The sequence below is a fragment of the Penicillium subrubescens genome, assembly GCF_028828155.1.
Source record: "Penicillium subrubescens strain IBT 31985 chromosome Unknown utg000014l_segment0_segment0, whole genome shotgun sequence".
NCBI classification, from domain to species: Eukaryota; Fungi; Ascomycota; class Eurotiomycetes; order Eurotiales; family Aspergillaceae; genus Penicillium; species Penicillium subrubescens.
Window position 1 is genome coordinate 167,331 of NW_026643164.1, and position 22,208 is coordinate 189,538.

The 22,208-nt window shown below is 48.4% G+C and overlaps 9 protein-coding genes across 9 annotated transcripts; 4 read left to right on the plus strand and 5 right to left on the minus strand.

Moving 5' to 3' along the window:
* Window positions 1–905: 905 nt before the first annotated feature.
* On the minus strand, window positions 906–1,677 carry N7473_013290 (uncharacterized protein; the record flags this gene model as incomplete). The annotated part of the gene is made up of 2 exons (XM_057159229.1): window positions 906–1,431; window positions 1,490–1,677. The coding sequence occupies 2 exons, from the start codon at window positions 1,675–1,677 to the stop codon at window positions 906–908; spliced, it is 714 nt and encodes a 237-aa protein (XP_057001965.1).
* A 565-nt stretch (window positions 1,678–2,242) lies between these two features.
* Window positions 2,243–4,882, minus strand: N7473_013291 (reverse transcriptase; the record flags this gene model as incomplete). The annotated part of the gene is made up of 1 exon (XM_057159230.1): window positions 2,243–4,882. The coding sequence occupies one exon, from the start codon at window positions 4,880–4,882 to the stop codon at window positions 2,243–2,245; it is 2,640 nt and encodes an 879-aa protein (XP_057001966.1).
* A 1,368-nt stretch (window positions 4,883–6,250) lies between these two features.
* On the plus strand, window positions 6,251–7,201 carry N7473_013292 (lipase family protein; the record flags this gene model as incomplete). The annotated part of the gene is made up of 2 exons (XM_057159231.1): window positions 6,251–6,711; window positions 6,817–7,201. The coding sequence occupies 2 exons, from the start codon at window positions 6,251–6,253 to the stop codon at window positions 7,199–7,201; spliced, it is 846 nt and encodes a 281-aa protein (XP_057001967.1).
* Window positions 7,202–7,458: 257 nt separating this feature from the next.
* N7473_013293 (histidine phosphatase family protein) lies at window positions 7,459–9,200 on the minus strand (the record flags this gene model as incomplete). Its single annotated transcript, XM_057159232.1, has 3 exons — window positions 7,459–8,803; window positions 8,862–9,018; window positions 9,077–9,200. 3 exons carry the CDS (start codon window positions 9,198–9,200, stop codon window positions 7,459–7,461), a joined length of 1,626 nt encoding a protein of 541 aa, XP_057001968.1.
* A 1,438-nt stretch (window positions 9,201–10,638) lies between these two features.
* Window positions 10,639–12,349, plus strand: N7473_013294 (Major facilitator superfamily domain general substrate transporter; the record flags this gene model as incomplete). Its single annotated transcript, XM_057159233.1, has 2 exons — window positions 10,639–10,941; window positions 11,021–12,349. The coding sequence occupies 2 exons, from the start codon at window positions 10,639–10,641 to the stop codon at window positions 12,347–12,349; spliced, it is 1,632 nt and encodes a 543-aa protein (XP_057001969.1).
* A 1,672-nt stretch (window positions 12,350–14,021) lies between these two features.
* N7473_013295 (uncharacterized protein) lies at window positions 14,022–16,049 on the plus strand (the record flags this gene model as incomplete). The annotated part of the gene is made up of 8 exons (XM_057159234.1): window positions 14,022–14,220; window positions 14,280–14,416; window positions 14,465–14,547; window positions 14,601–14,698; window positions 14,750–14,870; window positions 14,928–15,768; window positions 15,821–15,926; window positions 15,982–16,049. 8 exons carry the CDS (start codon window positions 14,022–14,024, stop codon window positions 16,047–16,049), a joined length of 1,653 nt encoding a protein of 550 aa, XP_057001970.1.
* A 202-nt stretch (window positions 16,050–16,251) lies between these two features.
* On the minus strand, window positions 16,252–18,415 carry N7473_013296 (uncharacterized protein; the record flags this gene model as incomplete). Its single annotated transcript, XM_057159235.1, has 5 exons — window positions 16,252–16,944; window positions 17,003–17,640; window positions 17,700–17,796; window positions 17,851–18,134; window positions 18,187–18,415. The coding sequence occupies 5 exons, from the start codon at window positions 18,413–18,415 to the stop codon at window positions 16,252–16,254; spliced, it is 1,941 nt and encodes a 646-aa protein (XP_057001971.1).
* A 940-nt stretch (window positions 18,416–19,355) lies between these two features.
* On the minus strand, window positions 19,356–19,672 carry N7473_013297 (uncharacterized protein; the record flags this gene model as incomplete). Its single annotated transcript, XM_057159236.1, has 2 exons — window positions 19,356–19,630; window positions 19,666–19,672. 2 exons carry the CDS (start codon window positions 19,670–19,672, stop codon window positions 19,356–19,358), a joined length of 282 nt encoding a protein of 93 aa, XP_057001972.1.
* Window positions 19,673–19,785: 113 nt separating this feature from the next.
* On the plus strand, window positions 19,786–22,117 carry N7473_013298 (putative alpha-amylase; the record flags this gene model as incomplete). The annotated part of the gene is made up of 9 exons (XM_057159237.1): window positions 19,786–19,941; window positions 20,001–20,039; window positions 20,092–20,207; window positions 20,264–20,372; window positions 20,425–20,653; window positions 20,716–20,878; window positions 20,925–21,071; window positions 21,123–21,363; window positions 21,416–22,117. 9 exons carry the CDS (start codon window positions 19,786–19,788, stop codon window positions 22,115–22,117), a joined length of 1,902 nt encoding a protein of 633 aa, XP_057001973.1.
* Window positions 22,118–22,208: the final 91 nt, after the last annotated feature.

Here is a 22,208-nt window from a genome sequence, read left to right on the forward strand (position 1 = left end):
AACGGGTTTGTTGACGCCTAACAAAAATCAGTTCTATGGATCTCGTTCCGTTCTATTTCCGCCTCTCTTCATAATTCGCCAGAAAAAAATCCTTTCATCTTCACATGATGATGCTGGACCGCGGAGTGGACCCAGGCAAACGACCGGAGAATTCTCAATAACTTCTCTAGACTCGTAACCTGCAATTTGCGGCATAGATTCTGGAACATCACTAAGATCTCATCGAACGGTCCTGTTCCATTGAGCGCAATAGGTGCCAAGCATGTACACCACAAGAGTAATGGGCTCGAACATTCCTGGACTACGATTAACTGAAGCCTGGGGCACAGTGAGCGGAGCATCGGGCCTCTCGCAACCGTTGGCCTGGGAAGTAGAAACGTAACATGAGTGGCGTACAAGAGCATCGCAAAGTGACATATTATATAAAAATTCATAGATCGTTCGTGTGTGTCGATATTTGATTGGACTTCGAGCTGTAGGATCTGGTCGGGTGTGTCGTGCTCATTTGGCAAAGAGAAGAGTCGGTGGTGGACCAGATCTCGGCTATCAGCAAGGACATCGAGCGGTCGGGGGTCACATGGCTGTTTTGACATGTAATCCATGACATTAGACAGCTCTCCAACGTGGGATAGCACTGTAATAAGTTTCTGATATACCGGTGGCTTCATAAACAGAAGTTCGTTAAAGCCAGATCCCGGTTTTTGCGACGTAGCGTTATCGTGAGAATCACCACATCCGTAGGGCGTAAATAACACGAGAGGAGGTCCAACTCCAGCCTCTGCCCATAAATGTCTACCATCGGATAGAGTGGTTTTCGGATAGTATGGGCGGCATGCAGGAGATCGGCTATAGAGACTTGCCACGCTAGTGCAAAGAGGCGAAGCGTCTCGATTCCACCGTGCTTTTCAAGCAGCTGGTACATAACCTTCTTCTATACCATGAAGGCCCGTGAACATGGGTGCAAACGGACTAGGCTCTCGGTATATCCGCTCGCTGACCGTCCCATTCACAGCGAGAACGAAAAGGTACCTAATAATGCAATCTACAGGTTTCTGTCCTATATAGCTCCCAACTTCCTTCCGTAATGCCCTTAAAGTGAGCCCCTTGAGGGTGAGTTGCTCCTTCAGTCCCGCAGAATCATCTGGCGCGCCGTATGTCAAACGTAGTACACCCTCGTGGTATTTGCTAGACCAAAGGAGGGTGAACAACTTCAGTTCGTCGTCGTCAAAAGGGATGGCCCACGTTCGATAAGGGTCGGGTAGATCCACGGAGCGGATATTCGGAAAAATATGTTTACTGGCGAAACTGACGATCTCGCGCACCCTGAGCTTAGAAATCCTTTCGTTGATGGGGATCATAGGGCCAAAAGTTCCAGAGCCTAGGTCGTGCACTGAGCCGCCGGTGAGCAGAGGGCCGTCGGAGCGAATATTCCTGTTGTGGAAGGGGCAGCGCACCGAGTGCACCATAGGCCCTTCGATCTTCGACTCACGGGTCTTCCGGGCAAGGCTTTGAGATGGCGCTGGTGGAACGATTGCCATACGACAGCGACATTCGGCAGTTGTCCTCTTTGAGCAATTTATTTATTTCTTCCACGGCATTGTTCCGCCGCTGCAGCCGATATTTGCGCTTTACTTCTTGGATAAACTTCGATCGGACCTCGTCCCCCTTGCCTGTCATCGCGGGCCGGCCAACGAAGATAAATTTTTTTCATCCTTCAATGACATTTTCCTGGGCGTATCCTTTGATTTGGAATAGACTTAGACGTGGTTATACGATGGCCAAGTGCGTTGTCAGCCCATTTTGTAAACTGCCCTCTTGTTCTCCTTGCTTCAGAGACGATGTCCGCCTGACCGCACGATCGGAATAGAGATGCTGAATAAACAGAAGAGTTAAACCATAACTAGCCCCTGTGCTCCGTATTCCGTATGTACTTCAATTGCTTGACTGAGATTTGCAGTCAGCCTTGCCAAGGACGGTACATCACATGCACTACGGAGTAGAGGAGGTTTTTGAAGCAGCCCTGTTATTGGAATATTCCAGTTGGGTCCGGATGACTCAGCCGGATCCCCCTTCTCTGCTTTCGTAGTAACTACGGAGTATGATTTCCAGAGCTTTACCAGTTGGAGGCAAAATATATACTCTCTAAGAATATATTTCAAGCTCGCACAATCTGGGTCACAAAAACCATCAGTAAAATGCCCACGCTGCTGACAGTCCAGCAAGTCACCAAGAGCTGTAGCACTTATAAAACCATCTGCCACCTAACTTTCTTTTCTTTGACCATGTCCAAAACTCCTGTGGGCAAGTACTGTTTGTCCACCAGGTTTAAACCGCCAAACTTGGTCAGAAGATCTTCTGCATACATGTACAAGATCCACTTGCCTTCGGCATCAATACATTGGAGGCCAAATTCTTCCTGGGCTTTTCGCAACGCCGCTTCAACTTTCTCTGTGGTCCCAGGTGATCTTTGGCCAGGAGTATCCATGAACTGCTGGTACAAGGCAGTCAGACTGGAACTCGTTTCATCGCGGAATCGAGTCCATTCGGTAAAGGTCATGAATGTATGCATCTCACGCGATGAGGCAACTTCCTCTTCGGACGAGGTTTCAAGTCTCAGCCTTTCCAAAAGTCTCATCCGCTGGCTCGGAGTCTTCTTCTCAAATTTCTTTTTTGCCGTATCGTATTCAGCAAGCTCTGACTTGAGAAAAATTCCCACTAGGTCCTTGGGTGAGTTCTGCAAGTGCTGGCGGAGCGGGAAAATCGAGACAAATGGGTTTCTCACACCCAGCCCTCCCAGTTTTTCAGGAAGGAAGAAAAAAGCGTCCGGAATATCAGACACGCCAAAGCGATGATTAATCTCATTTTTGAGGTATCCAGTCAAAGTGCCTCCACAATTATCCTTGATCCCAAATATGGCTTTGTGCATTTTCTCATATGAGGTAAGGATGGCATCGATGTGTGGCCGCCCAAAGCAGTATGCGGGCTCACCAAAGGTGTTCTTGAAGAATCTGCCAATGCAGCTGTTCCATGTTCGTATCCATGAAAGCAAGCTGTTGCACTGGTCCAATTGTGTCTTGAGTTGATTAATGTGAGTCTCAACCTGTGAATAGTCGATAACCCAGTCGCCCGAAGAAGGGTCCAACATCAAGAAGCCAATTTTCACCGAGTTGGGAGGCAATCGCGAGGCAATTGAAGGATCGATCTGATTACTCAAATACACTGATCCCGTCTTGCTTTTGTTTAACGCGAGGCCGGTGATATTTGCAAACCTCTGCATCACCTCCCATGATTGCGCACACCTCTGGGGTTCTCCGAAGAGCCAGATATCATCATGAAGACGATATAGAAGAACCCCAGTCTCGCGTCTTACAGCAAGATCCATGTAGAAGAGGATCAACTCGCCAATAATCTTCTCAGAGGCATGTGCAATGGGAATTCCCCTTCTACGTTTGCGAGGCCCGACCCGGTCATGTCCCTCGAAGGATTTATCCATGTTCAACGGAGTTTCGAGATATTTTCGGAAGAACTCGACCCAATCCTCGGAGAATCCGATGAATTTGAGGGCAGTATAGACCGTACTGTGTGGGATCGAGGTTGCGTACCACTGTAAATCTGACTGAATGACGACAGCCTCGCCATGAAGATGACGTGCCAAAAGGGTTTCGGTAACGACTTTTCTCAGCAACATTTGCTTGACACTCTTTCTTTCTTGCTCCATAACGTGTTCATCCCCATCTTCCTCGTAATTCCAACCGCACCTTTCGTCGTCTGGAAGTGCCGTAAGGAAGAAATCCTTCTGAAATTCAGCTTTTCGACAGGCCTCCAGACCGCCATCCCACTGCTCGCCACAATAATATCTTCGACGTAGCCGGTCGCGACGAGTCATTCTTGGCTTCGTAGGAACGTCCCACACCGCTTGCTCTTCCTCGATGAACATCTTCAAAATATCCTTAAGCATCTTGCAAAGTCGCATGCAAATGTGTTCGACGAAGATTGTTTCTAAAACGTCATCATCCATCCAAATTCGGTATTTGCCGTTAAGCTGCTGACGTGGAAGCACAGGAACACCTTCACTATCGGCATGCCAGTCCCAGTTCCGAAGGTCGGCGTATCGCATGTTGAGTACATCGGCAATTTCATTCAAAACAACTTTATTGTCCAAGAAATGCTTCAGTGTCTGCTGCTTCTGCTCGCTGACGATCTCCTCAGTTCGAATGCCCCGGATGCATCGGGACAGCGATTCAACCGTGAAAGGGTCCTTTTGATCCCAGATTGATTGCGATTCAGCGCTGAGTTTGGATCGAAGACTTTCCAAAGATTTCAGACCAATCTCTCCGGCAAAGAGACCTTGTAGAAACGCAGTTATTTCGTCTGGGCTTGTTTCACAGGGATTGAAAACCATAACCTCAAACTGATCGCATAGCTGCTTCAGTCTCTCCTTTTGCAGCTCGTCGACAATCTCGAAGTCTTCATCTTCACTAGGATGATTTGTTGCATCCTCATTCTTTGAAGGAGGGTTCATCCACTCGGTGAGAAGACGCGAATACAAATCCGCCAGATTCAACTTGCGACTGTACGCATCCAACCTATCACGCAGATGTGTCTCGAACCCTTCCAGCTTTTCCGATGGAATTGTTGAGTCAAATCGAGCTTGATCTACCCAATGTTCAATATTGGCAATTTCATTGTCGGACTCCGCGCCCTGGGAGAGCTTCTTCGTTCCCACGAGAAGCTGTGCAACCCGTTCTCGGAGTGTTTGACATTTAGACGCAGTTGCCAATGTCTCTGCCTTGCGAGCCTCGTAGGTGGTACGGTGCTTTTCCAATTCATGGATCTTGCTGCTGGTGAGTGACTGGAGAGTCCTGGATACATAGGGATCCATTGTCCGTCGCGAAAGATAAAGGATGTATCGAGAGTTGTTGTTTTTGAAGATGAAATATAGATGGTTAAAGCACTAAGCAGTCTTGTACTTGAAGGGAAGGGTTCTTGACTTTATTTTAAGTGCTGGTTGATGATCCTTCTTTTTCTCAGCCTCATGTCGATGCGGTCTCAATTGACACACTCTAAGTGGTCTTGCTGCCTGTGAGGCTCCACTGTTTGCCGCATTGACCTTCACGCGTTGGCCCCCAGATTTTTGCTAGCAGTCTCAGGGTCTGGCATGTGCTTAGATCGTCCATTCTACTGCCGTTCTAAGCAGGCTAAGTGACTCACCGATAAGTGCCTCGACAACAAAGTAATATTGTGAAGTGATAGTGGCGCCCGATATGTTTGGACTTGATAACAATTGGCCTAAAGTGCCTACCGTTGCCTGTTGCTGTCTGTTGCTGCTTATTGCTGCCTGCTGCTGCATGCTGCTGCCACCTATCGCCCAGAGTATTCACTAAAAAAACGTTCAGGCCTCTCAATCTGTATTAATGTCCTAAGAGTGTCCTCGTTTGTGCAAAAAAGGAGAGAGAGGGAGAGCTGAAAAAAGACAACCCCACGAAAACACGCTTCGTTTCTCGGCCCGTCCCCGATTCCGCGCTAATCCTTATTGGGGTACTCTAAGTGAAACGCCAGCTTGGCTATCACCTCTTAGTTATGTATAACGTTCGCGATTTCAGGGTCCAATGAGTCGTTCTAAAATACCTGTCAATCTCTATAGAATGTTCTAATATCAAGGAGTGGCAGACTCAACTGAGGATTGCCTTGTGTCCACACTAGACCTATTTTGCGTGTTTTATTCGGAGTAATCCAACTTTTGACACGTTGATTGTTTCAGCAAGACTAACGGGAGATGGAGTATTGACAACTACCGAGAATAGCGGATGATCGTCTACAACAAGCCTGGGGCTCCTAGAAAGAGGAGTTTTGGATTAGTAGGCCAGTATGCGTTATGGAGACGGAGATGTGTCTTTTCAAAGTTTCAGACCGAGACAGAGCTTCTTCCTGGCCATGTCGACGACAAAATCATGCAAAGAGTGCGAGAAAAAAGGCTCCTCTCTGATTTAGACCAACGTGAAAGGTATCTCGAGTCTTGCACTGAGTGATTTTGCAATTTATCCGAACCAGGAGGTTGTCTCGGACAACGATTATTCATGGCCTCAATCGGGCATGATCATCTTCAGTCTTTGCTCTTTATCCGAGACATATTTTCCCACTCTGGCTATTTATTAAACATAAATGGTTCCTACGAAGGACACAAATGCAACTCACTCATCTCTCGTTAAACCATTATCCATCTTATATTCTTGGAGACTACTCTATCACCATGAAGATTATTTCTGCAACTCACGCTCTCGTCCTGTCCCTGGCTGCAAGACAAAGCCTATCTGCAGTCACTCGGGGTATTTCTGATACAGTCTACAGCCGTCTGATTGAGATGGCGACGATTTCGCAAGCTGCCTATGCAAACTTGTGTAAAATTCCCACGACCATTACCACGGTGCAGAAGATATACAATGCCCAGACAGACATCAACGGATGGGTTCTACGCGATGATTCACGCAAAGAAATCATTACCGTCTTTCGAGGTACCGGCAGTGATGTAAACCTGCAACTCGATACCAACTACACTCTCGCTTCTTTCCAAACCAACCCCAAATGTGCGGGTTGCTCTGTGCATGGCGGATACTATCTTGGTTGGGTCTCGGTCAAGGATCAGGTCGAGTCGCTTGTTCAAACCCAGGCCAGCAAGTATCCAGATTATGCACTGACTGTCACGGGCCACAGGTAGGAAATTTCTCTTGTCTTGTTCTTCGCGAATTTCCTATTTTATTTCTCAACAATATCCCCCTTCCTGACTCACTTTTCTAGTGTAGCTAACACATAATATAGTCTTGGTGCCTCAATAGCAGCCATCACTGCCGCTCAGTTATCTGCCACATATAACGGCGTTAAATTATACACCTTTGGTGAACCGCGAACAGGTAACCAAGCCTTCGCGTCATATATAAATAAGCAATTTCAATCTACAGACCCTAATACGACTCAGTACTTCCGGGTCACCCATGCAAATGACGGCATTCCGAATTTGCCCCCAACTGCCCAGGGTTATGCTCATTCGGGTGTGGAATTCTGGAGCGTTGATCCCTATAGCGCCTACAACACTTATATCTGCACTGGAACCCAGGACCAGTGCTGCGAGGCCCAGGGCGGCCAAGGTGTGAATGCTGCTCATTTTACTTACTTCGGGATGAGTAGCGGGGCTTGCACCTGGTAGTTGGGATCGATTATGATTGTTCAGATTCTGGTGGTGACTGTGTCGGTTTACACATGGTGCTGTCTGATGCTGGTATTGATGCGTGCAGCAGTGGGTGATTTACATGCATTTGGTTCTTGTTGCAATCTGGTTATTTATTCGAATTGGAAGGGTGCATTCTTTGTCATTGGTTGAAATGTTTGACCATGACCCATTCATAGCTTCTACTCCGTAATTGATATAAATCTTAATTACAAGATGGTACAACGGATGTGGCTTCAAATTGCACCAGTTGTGATGTCTCCGTATGCCGGAACCGAATAATTGCCAAAACAACTGTCCTCGTACTTCGCTTTTGCAATGTTCTCCTTTTGAGCCTTGATGAATGTCTCCAGCTCACACCATCCGTCATCCCGCTTTCCGCACTCTGGGATACTGCGTCCAAGAGAGATTGTTCTCTGGTTTATCAACAAATGCACATATATTGTCTCACCCCCCTTATCCTCATATGAGGCGGTATGGGAGTCCTTTGAACGCTTCGCGCGTACCGGCCGCGGTGCTTTGATCACCTCGATATTGAAGCGGGCTGCAAACGGAACAATATGGCTGACTATCAGTTGGTTGTCCTCTGGCGGACCAGAGGTAGGCAGGAAGTCCTCAAACTGTGTAAGACCTAGGGCCGTCAACATCGAGAACATGGTGGTATCGTGACTGAAGTCCAAATACAAGCTCTGGTTCAAAGGAAATGTTGTAGGGTTGGTGTCCAATGTTTCATTGATGGCAGTAAACCCCTCGTCCGGTTGAGGGTACTGGTGCTGGAGGCGGGCGACGAGCTCGTGGACGTAGCCCACGCCCACTGCCCGTCCGGTCGGAGACCCAAATCCATTTTCTCCATAGTATTCTAGGGCAAAGCTATACTCAAAGCCATCCCATTCGTCCTTAGTAAAGAGGGAACAAAAGGGGCTGTAGCCTAAGCCGACAGTCTCATATGGACACATGGTCTGGGCAAGGTAAGTGTCCTCAGTTGTCCAGTTTTTGTTGCCAGTCATCGACTCGCGGAAACGGTCCGTTGCACGCTTCAGATACTTCTCCTGCCATTGGGTGTTTGCCCAATCTCCGCCAGCTGACCGATTGTTATTGTTGTTGGTGCATGCCTTATCTCCGGCCAGGGGATTCTTGAATCCAGTTTGTTCGATAATGACTTCCAGAGTTACATTATCCGCATATTTAGGGCCGAAAAAGCCATTCAGGAAGTTTTCAGCTGACTGCAACATTCGCACTTGACTGCACGTCCGGGCGATAAGTGGCGAGGATGGATCATAGAGTTGCCCATAGTTGAACCAATGAAGCACACCGCTATCAAAAAGCTGTTGGCGCCCAAGACCTGTCAGCTCTTCTTTTCCCAGCTGATATTCCCAAGTGTTGAGGAACTCCAGATTGCCAGTGAAGCGAGTCCCGTTGCCGAGAAGTTCCGCTATACGCTTTGGCAGAGTGGCCACAGAGGCACTGGAAGTGGGATACCGAGATCCGTGTCGATGCACCATATGCATCTGTGTGATATTGGAGCCGGGGGGGAGTGAATACTCTTCAACCCCGAATCCAGAAGGATTAGGCATGTAAGGTCTTGCTTCCATGGTTAGCCAAAAAGAAAACAAGCCAGTGAAGCTGTACCCATACTTACGAGAGATTGCCCATATGTTCAAATAATTCGGCACCATCACCCTTTCCAAGAATAGGTACATCGGTCACCACCGGGGTATTAGGCACATAAGAATGCTTCCCAGCAGGAGCCGCGTTTGTCTGGGCCAGGAACGGTGCGCTTCCGGCCTGTGTTGGACCTGTGTTATATCTGCCATTACTTGAGGGGCCAATTGGTTGGATCTGCGAAATATATACCAGCAAATGGACCATAGCTGGTCTGTAAATAATCCGGAATTGTGGATGTCCCTCTTGGCTTCACGGCGGCAGCATCCACGGCTGCGGTAACCCCAAGAAGTAGAAACTGAGAAGAGATATGCATCACGAATGAATCTGGTGTAAATATAATCAATGAGGCTCATCAACAGTTGCCTTTGATGTTCCTTCTCGCCTCAAGGTGCTGTTTGACATTTTATAGAGGAACAGATGGTCACATTCTTTGGGATGTGAATGTGATTCCTTAAACCACACCGTATTCAGCGATAGATTTCTCATTAGCCGACCCTTGTAAGTAAGTTCCAGTCAATTGGACCCAGGGCAACCTAAGCGTTGACGATCTAACGGAAAATGTCAAGGAAGTCTCGATATCCCCATGGGGCCCCATGTTTTTCTCTTTTTTTTTTTTTTTCCAACATTCCATACCCACATCCATGGATGATGTACAGTCCAGTGACTTCGCGGAAGTTTTAACAACACCCCGAACCTACTCATTACCACTCATCACACCGCTCACATCAGGCTCTTCCGCCTACTGAATCTGTCTCTAGGTCAGAGCATGACAAACCGAATCAACGGGCTCACTGCGTAGAATGTTGACATATAACAGAACAAGCGGATTCATGAGTCCGATGAGAGTATTTAGCATGAGAAGTATGCAAAAGTCGCCCCATAGCTAGTCAGGGGAAAGTTTTCTGCGGGCAGAATATTATACAATAAGTATGGCAAAGGCAGCCTGAAAATCAAGGAATAATCTTAGTTCGACTATGCAACTATCCAAGGAATAGGAAGAGAAACAAAGAAAGGTAAGGTCAAAATAGGCCGAAACTGTCAATCGCGCGGTAGGCCTAGAACCCACTATTAGGGAAATCCTAATAGGGATTTCCTCGGGAGGTAACTTCCATCAAAATGTGAAAATGGTCACACGGTGTTTTGCCGTTCTGGGCAGTTCTTCTCGATACTGTAGTTCCACACGAATCTACGCTATCCCGTTCCCGTCCTGATCCTTACTCCACCTTCGTATTTTCACATCCATCTAAACTCCACAATCCCCGTTAGCGGTTTTTCTCTTCTCTCGTGTTTCAGCGTGGGGGCAGTTGTTACTAACATACTTTTCTGGAGTCAACTGTAACCCCGCATTTCCGGTTATCTCCCGAGGTCGGTAACGGCTTCTTCCTGCGTAAGCAGGAGAAACACTAAATACTCGTCTACCGATTGGCTGCCAAATTGTTCTCGGAATCATGTTTCCTTTCTTAACTTGACGAACCAATCAGGGTCATCCCTTGTGATATTTGGGATGGCAGTTTTCATTTTCGAAATCGGCTCCGTATCAGTGGCCGACTAACTCGGGGGCCCTTTCCCCCATTTCACTATTGCCTCCTTAGATACTTGGTAATAGCCGACAGCCTCAGATACGGTTCCAATTTTTTCTACATAAATAGTCCTGGCTTCAGGAAAAGATGCCTCTGATTTAGTCATATCACTACTTTTTGCCCATTTGTTCGTGCCCAGAGTGTGGCATTTCAGCTTCGATAAGGACATTTATGGCCAAGGACGACATTTCGTCGGCAGGGATTGCCTTTGAGGATGTGGAGCGCCAGGATACTGTGTCGACAGCCAAGGCAACCAACAATGCGAAAGCAGCTACTGAAGCAGAGCATAAGATGACCTTGCTACAAGGTATCAGAACTTATCCCAAGGCGATCGCGTGGAGTGTTCTCATTTCCACATGTATCGCAATGGAAGGTTATGATATCAGTCTGGTCAATAATTTCTATGCGTTTCCACAATTCACCCGCAAATACGGCGAATTGACGCCAGATGGCTCCTATCAAGTCCCAGCTGCAGTACGTTGAGCCAGTGGCTACTATCTCTCTCTCCTCCATTCCTTGTTGATTTCATTACTAAGTACATTCTCGCACTTAGTGGCAAGCTGGCCTCAGCAACGGTGCCTCTTGTGGAGAAATCATTGGGCTCTTGATCAACGGATGGGCTTCGGAGAGATTCGGGTACCGCTATACAATCATGATTTCCCTCGCCTTGATCACCATATTCACGGCAATCTTTTTCACGGCACCAAACATTCAAACCCTCCTTGCAGCGGAAATCCTTGCTGGAGTTCCATGGGGCATTTTCCAGACGCTCACGATTACCTATGCTTCTGAAGTTTGCCCTGTCGTCCTAAGAGGGTATCTCACGTCATACATCAATTTCTGCTGGGGACTAGGGCAACTTATAGGCATTGGGGTCATCAAAGCAATGTTAAATCGTAATGATCAATGGTCGTACCGAATCCCATATGGATTGCAGTGGATGTGGCCAGTACCCCTCTTCGTTGCGATTTATCTCGCCCCGGAATCACCGTGGTGGTTGGTCAGAAAGAATAGGGATGAAGACGCGAAGAAGGCACTCCTACGCCTCACAAATGCCGACCGAGTGGATTTCAATGCGGACGAAACAATTGCTATGATACGCCACACCACTAATCTTGAAGAGAAGCTTTCAGATGGAGCTACATACTTTGATTGCTTCAAAGGGACCAATTTACGGCGAACGGAGATTGTCTGTCTTGTGTGGGCGATTCAGAACCTCAGCGGCAATTCGTTTTCCAATTACTCCACATACTTCCTTGAACAGGCAGGATTATCAGCATCCAATTCCTATTCATTCGCGATGGGACAATATGGAATCAACATGGTTGGAGTCTTTGGAGCATGGCTCCTTATGTCCTTCGGAATTGGTCGAAGGACGCTATTTTTCTATGGCCTCTGCGGGCTATGCACAATCCTAATTGTTATGGGCTTCCTTGGCCTGGTTCCTAATAGGGATCAAGCATCGCTCGCAACAGGTTCAATGATGCTTTGCTGGGCATTGTTCTACCAGCTTTCTGTCGGGACTGTGGCTTATTCCCTCGTGGCAGAAATATCTACTCGTCGACTGCAAATCAAGACTGTGGTGCTGGGCCGCGTCCTATACAATGTTATCGGTATCATCTGTGGTGTGCTAACTCCCTATATGTTAAATCCTAGTTCCTGGGATTGGGGTAATTATGCCGGGTTTTTCTGGGGAGGTGTTTGCTTTTGTTGTGTTGTATACACGTTTTTCCGAGTTCCAGAAACAACCGGTCGCACTTTTGCTGAACTTGATATGCTGTTTGAAGAGAATGTATCGGCCAGGAAATTTTCCAGCACCCAAGTTGATGTATTTGGAGGTCAGGTGGAAGTGGAAGTGTTCGAACACAATGCAAAAGCATAAGGTATTTTACGCTGTCAGGCCCGCTGGAATGAAAGCCTGGACTTGAATTGATGGAGATTCCTCTCCTTGGAGGCTTCCCTCCAGGCCCAGCGCCGAGATGCCTTGTCGTCTGTTCCAGTGTCTTTCCGTTTCTTCCTTCCTCCTCTTGCAGAGTGCGTTGTCCTGTTGCTTCCTGACCCTTCTCGCCGAAGATGTGATTTTCTGTCGACTTGGTCTGGTTTGTAGACCAAGTGTCCTTCCTTTTTTGGTGGCCAGAAGGTTTTGGGTTAAATAGGCAATTGCTATATGGCCATCTCCTGCTCTCTCACTAGATGCAGACAGTATTGACAAGTTTGACAGGTTTTAATTTCGCTTGCTTCCTTTGCGTAGAAATTTCCTCATGAATTAATCAGATCTTGCCCTTACGTTATGATTTTAAAGTCAACCCTAACATTCCCCAGAGCGGAAATGCTGACCGTTCAGACGATGGACTGATCTATCGCCTCTTTTCACCATGTTTTAGTGGTCTCAGCCAAAGCCGAAGATAATGAAGTCTTCCCACAGGTGTAGCTTTGTGCCGGTAGATAAACGCTCGCTATGAAGCTAGCGCGAGCTGCTTGGAGCTAGATACTATAAAAAAGGATTCGCGTCATCATGAAGGCCAACCGGCGTCGAATCATCTTCTTAGGTGAGTATTAGCTGCATGATTTGCGAGGCACATCTAGTGCAAACTCTCAAAGTACCATGACCTAGCCCACGATTAGTTTGGTTTAGTTGGGGATCTCATATACTTATATTATAGCGCGGATAAGTTTATTCATTATGACGATAACTGAATGTTTCGGAATGGGGAGCACAGTCTTCGAGTTGACATATGCCTTTGCCTTCAGGCTGTCGGCGCACGGCGTGATAGGTATCGGGCTATCCAAGGAAATCGGTCTAGCTCGTGTAAGAGAATTAGTTAGAAGACCTACTTAGCAGAGACCCGGGCAGTCAGTACAGTATAGTAGTTGTAACCCACATTAAACTGTGAGTCTGAGTACTATCAAAAATATTCCTCTTGTTCCTGTCGGGTTCTTGGCAAAGTTGGCAGCTGCCAATAAAAAAAGTGTGGAGGAAGGAATGATGCCATCAGGGGCCCGGATGGCGATCCAACGCGCTACATGTACCCGAACTATATGCATCGAGGATGTTTGCACAGATTAGAGTTGTAACTATATAGCACCTCCAAAGGAGAAGTCGATTGCAAAACACAGCAAAATCATCAGGATTAAGTTCCTCGTCAGATTGACTTGACGAACCATTCGTTATGTCGACCAGTAAATCTATTTCCCCGGTTTGTTCGGCACTCTCTGTAAACGCCAGTTCGCGTGGAAGTGGAGCCGACCGCAATTGCGTGCTTTATGATCGTGATGAGAACACAAACAACAGCCATCATTGGGCTCAGAATCTCGTTTCAACTCGAATAACTACCCTTGAAAACGACGGAACTGCCGGAGAATAACGCCATGGCTCGCCAGAACACCCTAGCAAAGGGTCGTTAGGGCCGAGATCCAGTCGAGTATCAACATCGTTTAATTTGACCTGGGCTACTTTATCAATGGACTCCCCCGTCCTCTCAGTCATATATTTTCTCATTCGATAAATCATTGCTTGGACAACTTCCACTCCTTTGCGTGTTCAAGCGTGCAAGATGGCTGCGAACACCAGCTATGGCACGGACGATGCTCCGGACGATCATACATCCCAAACAAATGGACTCACCACGGTCGCAAATGGGCAAAACAAGGCAAATGACGAAGAAAGTCCTTTGCTTTCACAGTCAGGTTCCCCAGATGTCAAGAAGAGTGCTCTAGCGGGCATAGGCACAATCATTGCGGTTCTCTTGCTCGGTTTGTCGAATTCCGTCTTTGCATTTGTAGATGCACGGCTAAATTTAGCGATAACACAGGCGAATTCGTTTCCAATGCCGATGCCACTCTAGTTATGGCCGCCGCTGGCCACATTTCCTCCGAGTTCAATCGACTTCGTGATGCGAGCTGGCTCGCTACTGGATATATGCTGGGTCTCTGCGCCGTACAACCGATGGTGAGTGGATCGGCCCGAATCGCGCGGATTGACACTGACTGGATATAGTACGGCAAACTTAGCGACATCTTCGGTCGCAAACCTCTGTTATTGGTATCATACTTTTTGTTTGGAGTCGGTTGCATTATCAGGTATCATTTTGTCCTCTACCCTCGAAATAACTTGCGGCTCTGACTAGTTGCAGCGGCATTGGCTCGCAGATGTGGACGGTCATTCTCGGTCGTGTGATTAGTGGCATGGGAGGCGGCGGGTGCATGACAATCAGTTCAGTGATCATTACGGGTAAGGAGAATTTTCATTTCCTTAAACTTGAACTGAACTAACGATTTCTAGATATTGTTCCCAAGCGCGAAGTCGCGTCATGGCGGGCCTATATCAACATATCCATGACGCTCGGCCGTAGCATCGGTGGCCCCTTGGGCGGATGGCTTAGTGATACTATCGGATGGCGATGGTAGTCACTCCCTTCTTTTGCGATTCCGATGGACATCATATTCTGACAATACCTTAGGCTTTTCCTCCTCCAAGCACCATTATTTGCCATTGCCGCTGTTCTAGTAATCGCCAAGCTTCAGGTTGATCATGCCACAAAACCAGCGAAGCACGATACTCTATCCCAGCTTCGCCAGATCGACTTTCTGGGTATTGCTCTGCTCGGCACGTCGATAGTGGCCGTCACCGGTCTACTAGACCAAGGTGGAAAGACATTCCCCTGGCGATCCTGGGTGACCGTGGTTGCCGGTGGTGGAGGACTTACGCTACTAATTGGATTCGTTCTTGTGGAAGCCTACGTCGCGAAAGATCCCATTTTCAACTTGCGTATTCTGCGCCGACCTAATGTGGCCGCTAGCTACCTCATCGGAACTCTACAAATCACGGCACAACTGGGCATGTTATTCTCGATTCCGCTGTACTTCCAGGTGACGCAGCGTGCCTCGGTCACGGTCGCTGGTGGCCACTTGGTCCCTACTGTCATCGGTAATACGCTGGGTGGGCTTGTTGCCGGCGGCTTCATCCGTCGCACTGGATATTACAAAAATCTACTTGTTCTGGCCAGCTTAATTTCGTCGATATCATATGTGCTGCTCTACTTCCGGTGGAATGGGGACACCGGATTCTGGGAGTCCCTGGACATCATCCCCGGCGGCGTGGGAACTGGTATTGCTTCAGCGGCTGCATTCGTTGCTATGACTGCTTCACTGCCTGCAGAAGATATCGCCATGGCCACCTCGGGTTACATGCTGGTGGTCAGCTTTGCCATGACAGCCGGAGTTACAATTTCTAACAGCGTCTTGGGTCTTGAGTTTCAGCAGCAGCTTCGTCGCAATCTTCACGGCCCTAGCTCAGAGACAGTGAGTTCCCTACAGCAGCGAACAATCAAGGCTTTACTAACAGCTAGAGCAGATTATTAAACGTGCAATGGCGGATACTGATTATATTGCCCATCTGACCGGCAACCTCCGAGAGATTGTGGTCGAATGCTACCTGGCAGGCCTTAACCACACATATCGTAAGCTATTTGATTCCACTCTTGACTTCCTTGTTCTTCTACTGACGCTTATCAGTTGCCTCCCTTGGGTTTTCCCTTGTTGCCGCATTCTTTGGCTTGTTCATCCAAAACCACCAACTATAGACATTGACTACGTGCAGCATCTTTCACCGGCTAAATTTTCTCTGTCATATTCGAATGGAAGACTAGATACTGGCTCAAAATTGACTCAAAAGAAATCGAGCGAAAACAGCAAATATATCCTTCTTCAAACTTTCTTCCCTCGCTCCATTTCACTACTCCTTACACTAACGTTCACGGGCATCCATGCTTCCGTCATTTCCATCTACCGCCAGGTGTCGCTCTCGGTAACAGCAGTAGTGGCGCAAGCTGCAGGCACAGTGTACGAGCGGTTCGGGTCACTTTCCCACTCAATGGTTCCTTCGCTCTCGATCCGGATATACTTATACTCGAAGACTGTGCCAGCAGGCAGGCTGACATCCACAAACCAGAGGTGGTTGCTGGATGTGTAGTCTGCTGCGCTCAAGGCGACTGCGTTGGAAGTATCCCAGGAGCCCAACTGGCTGATGGAACCCGCGATCTTGATGTTTTCGCCGTAGTAGGTTGCTGCGATAAGGTCGAATGTCACGGCCACGGCAGTAGGGGTGGTGCACGAGGAAGTCGTGGTAGTAGTTGTCGAACTTTTGGATGTGGTAGTGGTGGTTCCAGTCGCAGTGATAGTCTGGCTGGTGCTGGTAGTGGTAGTAGTAGTAGTCGCTCCAGACACGCTAGTCAAGGTGGCTGGCCACGAGGTGGAGGTCGCGGTGCTGTAGGTACCCGTGGCAGAAGTGGCGCTGCATGTTGCTGGCACGCTGCTTGCAGAGGTCTCGCCCCATGCAGCAGGAACGATGGAGTTTCGTCGGTTGTTTGCAGATATCAGAGCAGCATACGACCAGGTCAAATCACGAGCGGAGAGGGGTGAGCCATCAGACTTGGAGAATTGCTCGTTCATGGACCCGTTGGTCATGGCGTACTCCTCCTATGGCAGGTATCAGCAAGTCAAATGGAGATAGAGATTTCATCGGTCAATTACTTACCACAATGCTCATATATCCATCAGCATAGGTCTTGACCGCGCCGACGATTGTAGAGTAAGTTGCGCTAGACGACGAGTAGGTTCCAGTAGCTGCGGAGCTGTACATGTCCTGGAAGAAGGCCAGAGACACGGAGGTGATGGTCAGGGAGCCAATTCGGTTCCACTGGTACAAAGCATCATACAGAAGCTCGGCAGCAGCCATTGTGCACAGATACCAGGGGTTGCCGTTGTAGTAAGAGTCCTCAGGGTAACGGCCGACTGCCACAGCCTTGCCCTCAGCGATACCGCTGTTGATTGTATAGACAGAGCGGAAAGAGTCAGTAACTACCTTGTGATTGGCCAATGCTCGGGCAGAACAAGGTTGGAAAGTAGAATCATCACAGCCAGCCTGGGGATCAAAGGTGTGAATGCTGCCCAAGAGAGTGTTGGCATCTTTTCCAGTACGGCTGCTGCCAAAGTTGGCAAGGGTGTAGGATCCGGTCCAGAAGGACTGCAGGAAGCAAAGAACCTGTGGGGCCTGCGAGTCACAGTATGAGCAAGAAGAGCCGACTTGGCTTGCAAAAGTGCTACCCTCAACCAAAGCACGGTGCTGCACAGCAGTAGTAAAGAAGGACTCTCCGCTGACTTCCTCCCAGAGGTCTATTGTAATTTGTCAGCCAGGGGGTTGCCTCAACATGATTTCCCGAAGTAGAACCAACCGTATCCCGAGCTATTCCAGTTTTGTGCGATATATGAGAGGTCATTGCGCACGATTGGCCAAACGATATTGGTCGCCTGGGTAGTGTATCCGTTGCTCTGTAAAAGCTTGTGTCAGCCTCGTGTGACATGTCAGGACATCTTATAACCTACAATCAACCACTGGCCAAAGGCAATCAAGGCAGTGGCTCGGAGGGCAGGTCCGTCACGCTGAGGGCGACCCCACGACCCGGTGTAGGCACTCTCATCAATGTTGAACTTGGGTTCACCCAGACCACCAGTAGAAAGAGAGCCCGACGGGTTGGAGACAGTCTGGAGATACGCCTGAGAGCTGATATACTCCTCGATCACCGTGAGCAGCGAGGTATCGCCGTTCTTGAACTGATCAATCAAGACCTTCATAGTCAAGGCTGAGTCACGAGTCCAAGTATAATAGTCTGCCATAGTTAGTCGTGTATATATGGCGTTCTGGAAAGGTGGGTTACTCACAATCCGGGCTGTCGGTGCTGGGACTGGCGACGATAATGCCTGCCTTCACATTGGCAGCGTAGGCACCACTAGATCCGATGTTGTTGAGGATACCCGTTCGTGCAACTGACGTCTCTGATGCCAGCCAAGTGTCCAAGCTGCCAGTTGCACGAGCTGCCAGCTGCGGTGCTGCGACGGCCGCGTGACCGAGGCTTAGCGCACATAGCGCAGTCCAGAATCGAGGAGCCATGAGAGAAGAGAGTTACTGTTGTTTGTATCTCTTTCCTGGGCACCGAGACAGCCTTTTATATTCCTTGGGATCACGACGAATGTCGCTTCGGTTGGACTCAGGAGCGGCGTTAGATGGGAGCCATAGACAGCAGGGGGTGGAGGAAAGCAACGACGCGGCGGTCGACTAGACTCAAAGATAGATAGCGCTACCTGCTACTCGTGGCTTGTTGACTGCATTCCATTTGCTTCTTGCGTCGTTCGTTAGCACAGCTCTGTTGTTGCTGTATGCGCCACACGCTGCGGCCGCATCTGCGGGGTGATGTGATGTGATATGCGGAGTTCTCCGCACAGGAAAAATACTCACATATTCATTTGTACCCTATTTTGTAATCGATCTATTGGTCATCGCAATACACAGATAAAGTGAGACTATCCTTACTTCCTTCAGTAACTGGGAGTTCTCTGTTGCAACGGTTTATCCTTGGATATCCATAACTCTGATGATCCCGTTCATGATCAACCGCTGCTGTTCCAGCCTTGCCATGTCTCATCAATCCCGTACCTGCTGAGGCAAATACCGGTGCCTGGATTTCCCACTATGGACACTAATGCTTAGCCCATCACCACTTATACTAGTCTTCTGCATCTCCGTTGAACCCCACAGAATCCCCGTCCCCTGTCCTACGCCTTCTACTTCCTTTGGACCGTCTGTTGATATTACCACCAATCAGTATCGCGGTTCTCCCCCGTCCCTGGCCCGGTTGGCTTCGCCTAGATACGAGGCGTTTTGTCAGAAAATATGATCGGCATGTGAAGCTTCTACGACTTCTATGGCTTGCGTCTTCTAGGTTCAAGAGCCGGCATCCTGGACGGCCAATTGTGGAGCCGTGAAGATTTACCGATCCACTATCCCCGCAATGGCCCCGGAGGATCTGCCGATTCCAGCCTGGTGCTGCTCACTAGCGTGGTCTTCGCGGCGACATCGGGCACTTGAGCCACTTATTCTCCTTTCGAATGAAATGGAGTTCCAGGATTGGGCCATCCTGAATGCGCATCGTCACCGTGCGGCAGATTAAAACCTGGGTCAAACTCGGCGAAGAATCGTCATCAGAATCAAATCCGTGAAACAAATCCCCGCTGGGTTGGGCATCCCGATGTGAATTCGATTCATTGGTTGTCTGGCCCGATTGGCGTGGTCTGAGTTTGCGGAGGGATCCAGGACGGAAATTGAAGTCTGTAATGGGGAATTAAGTAAGCTGTAGGGCGTACCATCCATGTGGGGAAATCATGTATAAACCCGGGGTGGGCTGTCTTTGCATTGATTAATTTCTTATTTGGAATTAACCACCGAGACTATTCTCCAGTCAATGAGAATTGATAACGGTCACTATGAAGGCACTTGCGTTGGCAGCACTATGCCTCGCGAAGGCTGTTGCCGGTCTGACGGCTGCAGAATGGCGCAATCAGTCGATCTACTTTCTTCTAACTGATCGTTTTGGCCGAACGGACAATTCCACTACAACAACATGCAATGTTAGCGATCGGGTAGGTCTTCACTAATGTTACTTCATAGTATTCAAAATCTTTCTAATTGACTGTATTAGATCTACTGCGGTGGCAGCTGGCAAGGAATCATCAATCATGTATGCCATTATTCCACTTGCCAATTTTTATGCACTTCTGACGGTCATTCAGTTAGATTATATTCAGGGCATGGGATTCACTGCCATTTGGATCACCCCCGTCACAGAACAGCTCTCTCAAGATACTGGAGATGGAGAGGCATATCATGGCTACTGGCAACAAGAGATGTCGGTAGCGCTTTTGTCCCTGAACTACCTACGATGATACTGACTAAACCTTCTAGATACAACGTCAACACAAACTATGGCACTGCTGCTGACCTTTTGGCACTCTCTAAAGCCCTGCACAGTCGTGGCATGTACCTCATGGTAGACGTGGTCGCAAACCATATGGTATGCACTCTTTACACCAATCTTGAGGCTTCCTTTCTAACTCGGGCCCCAGGGCTATGATGGAGCTGGTAATACTGTTGACTACAGTGTCTTTAACCCATTCGACTCTTCTTCTTACTTTCATTCGTATTGTGATATCAGCGATTACTCTAATCAGACAAACGTGGAGGACTGTTGGTTGGGAGACACTACAGTTTCTCTTCCAGATCTCGACACGACTCTTACTTCTGTTCAGACAATCTGGTATAACTGGGTCACTGAATTGGTGTCCAACTACTCCAGTACGTGTTCTGACGGTCGTAGTTTACCGAATTCGGGAATCCGCTAACATCCCCTGACACAGTTGATGGCTTGCGAATTGATACAGTCAAACACGTCCAGAAGTCGTTCTGGCCTGGCTACAACAGTGCTGCAGGTGTCTACTGTGTGGGAGAGGTGTTTGACGGGGACCCAGCATACACCTGCCCCTACCAGAGCTACCTCGATGGTGTTCTCAATTATCCAATGTTTGTTCTTCGCCGTACTGGGAGAATTTGCACTGACCAATACCAGTTATTACCAACTACTGTACGCATTCGAGTCCACAAGTGGCAGTATCAGCAATCTATATAACATGATCAACTCCGTTGCATCTGACTGTTCTGATCCAACCCTGCTCGGAAACTTCATCGAGAATCATGACAACCCACGCTTTGCTTCGTATGTTCCCCTAGGTACATGCTTCCTTTCGCCACTGACATGACTTCTCAGCTACACGAGCGACTATTCTCAAGCGAAGAATGTGATTTCTTTCATCTTCTTCTCTGATGGAATTCCGATCGTCTATGCTGGTCAGGAACAACACTATAACGGTGGCAGTGACCCTGCCAATCGCGAAGCAACTTGGCTATCCGGGTACGACAAAACAGCTCAGCTTTACACATACATCACCACCACAAACAAGATCCGTGCCCTAGCCATTTCAAAGGATAGCGCCTACATAACTTCAAAGGTATGGTCCGTCGAACAATTTATAATAAAGCTAAACTAACCTGCATATTCAGAATAATGCTTTCTACACTGACAGCAATACTATCGCCATGAAGAAAGGATCGAGTGGCTCGCAAGTCATCACGGTTCTTTCGAACCGTGGCTCATCCGGTAGCTCGTATACCTTGACTCTTAGCGGAAGCGGCTACTCGTCTGGCACAAAGCTCATGGAAATGTACACCTGCACTGCTGTAACTGTGGACTCCAGTGGTAACATCGCCGTGCCAATGGCTTCCGGACTCCCTCGAGTCTACATGCTGGCTGCCTCGGCTTGTTCTATTTGTAGTTCTGCCTGTTCAACAACTACAACAAGCTCGTTGACGGCGTCGACTTCGACGACAACGTCAACCACACTGAAGACTACCACCTCCACTACAGCCACGAGCTGTACACAGGCTACTGCTTTGCCCGTTTTGTTCAAAGAGATTGTCACCACGTCATACGGGCAGAACATCTATATCTCAGGTTCTATAAGTCAACTCGGAAGCTGGGACACGTCTAGCGCTGTTGCCCTCTCTGCTGATCAGTACACATCTTCCAACCATCTGTGGTATGTTGTCGTAACAATTCCAGTGGGAACCTCGTTCCAGTACAAGTTCATCAAGGAGACGAGCGGATCTAGCACTATTACGTGGGAAAGTGATCCCAATCGCTCTTATACGGTACCAACTGGCTGTGTAGGCTCAACGGCCACCGTCACAGCAACGTGGAGATAGTCCATGAGCAGCTGCAGGCCTACAACAGAATAGTTCTTTGGCTTCATGAATCAAAAACATCAGATCTCGTATCATTCCTTCATTTCCGTTA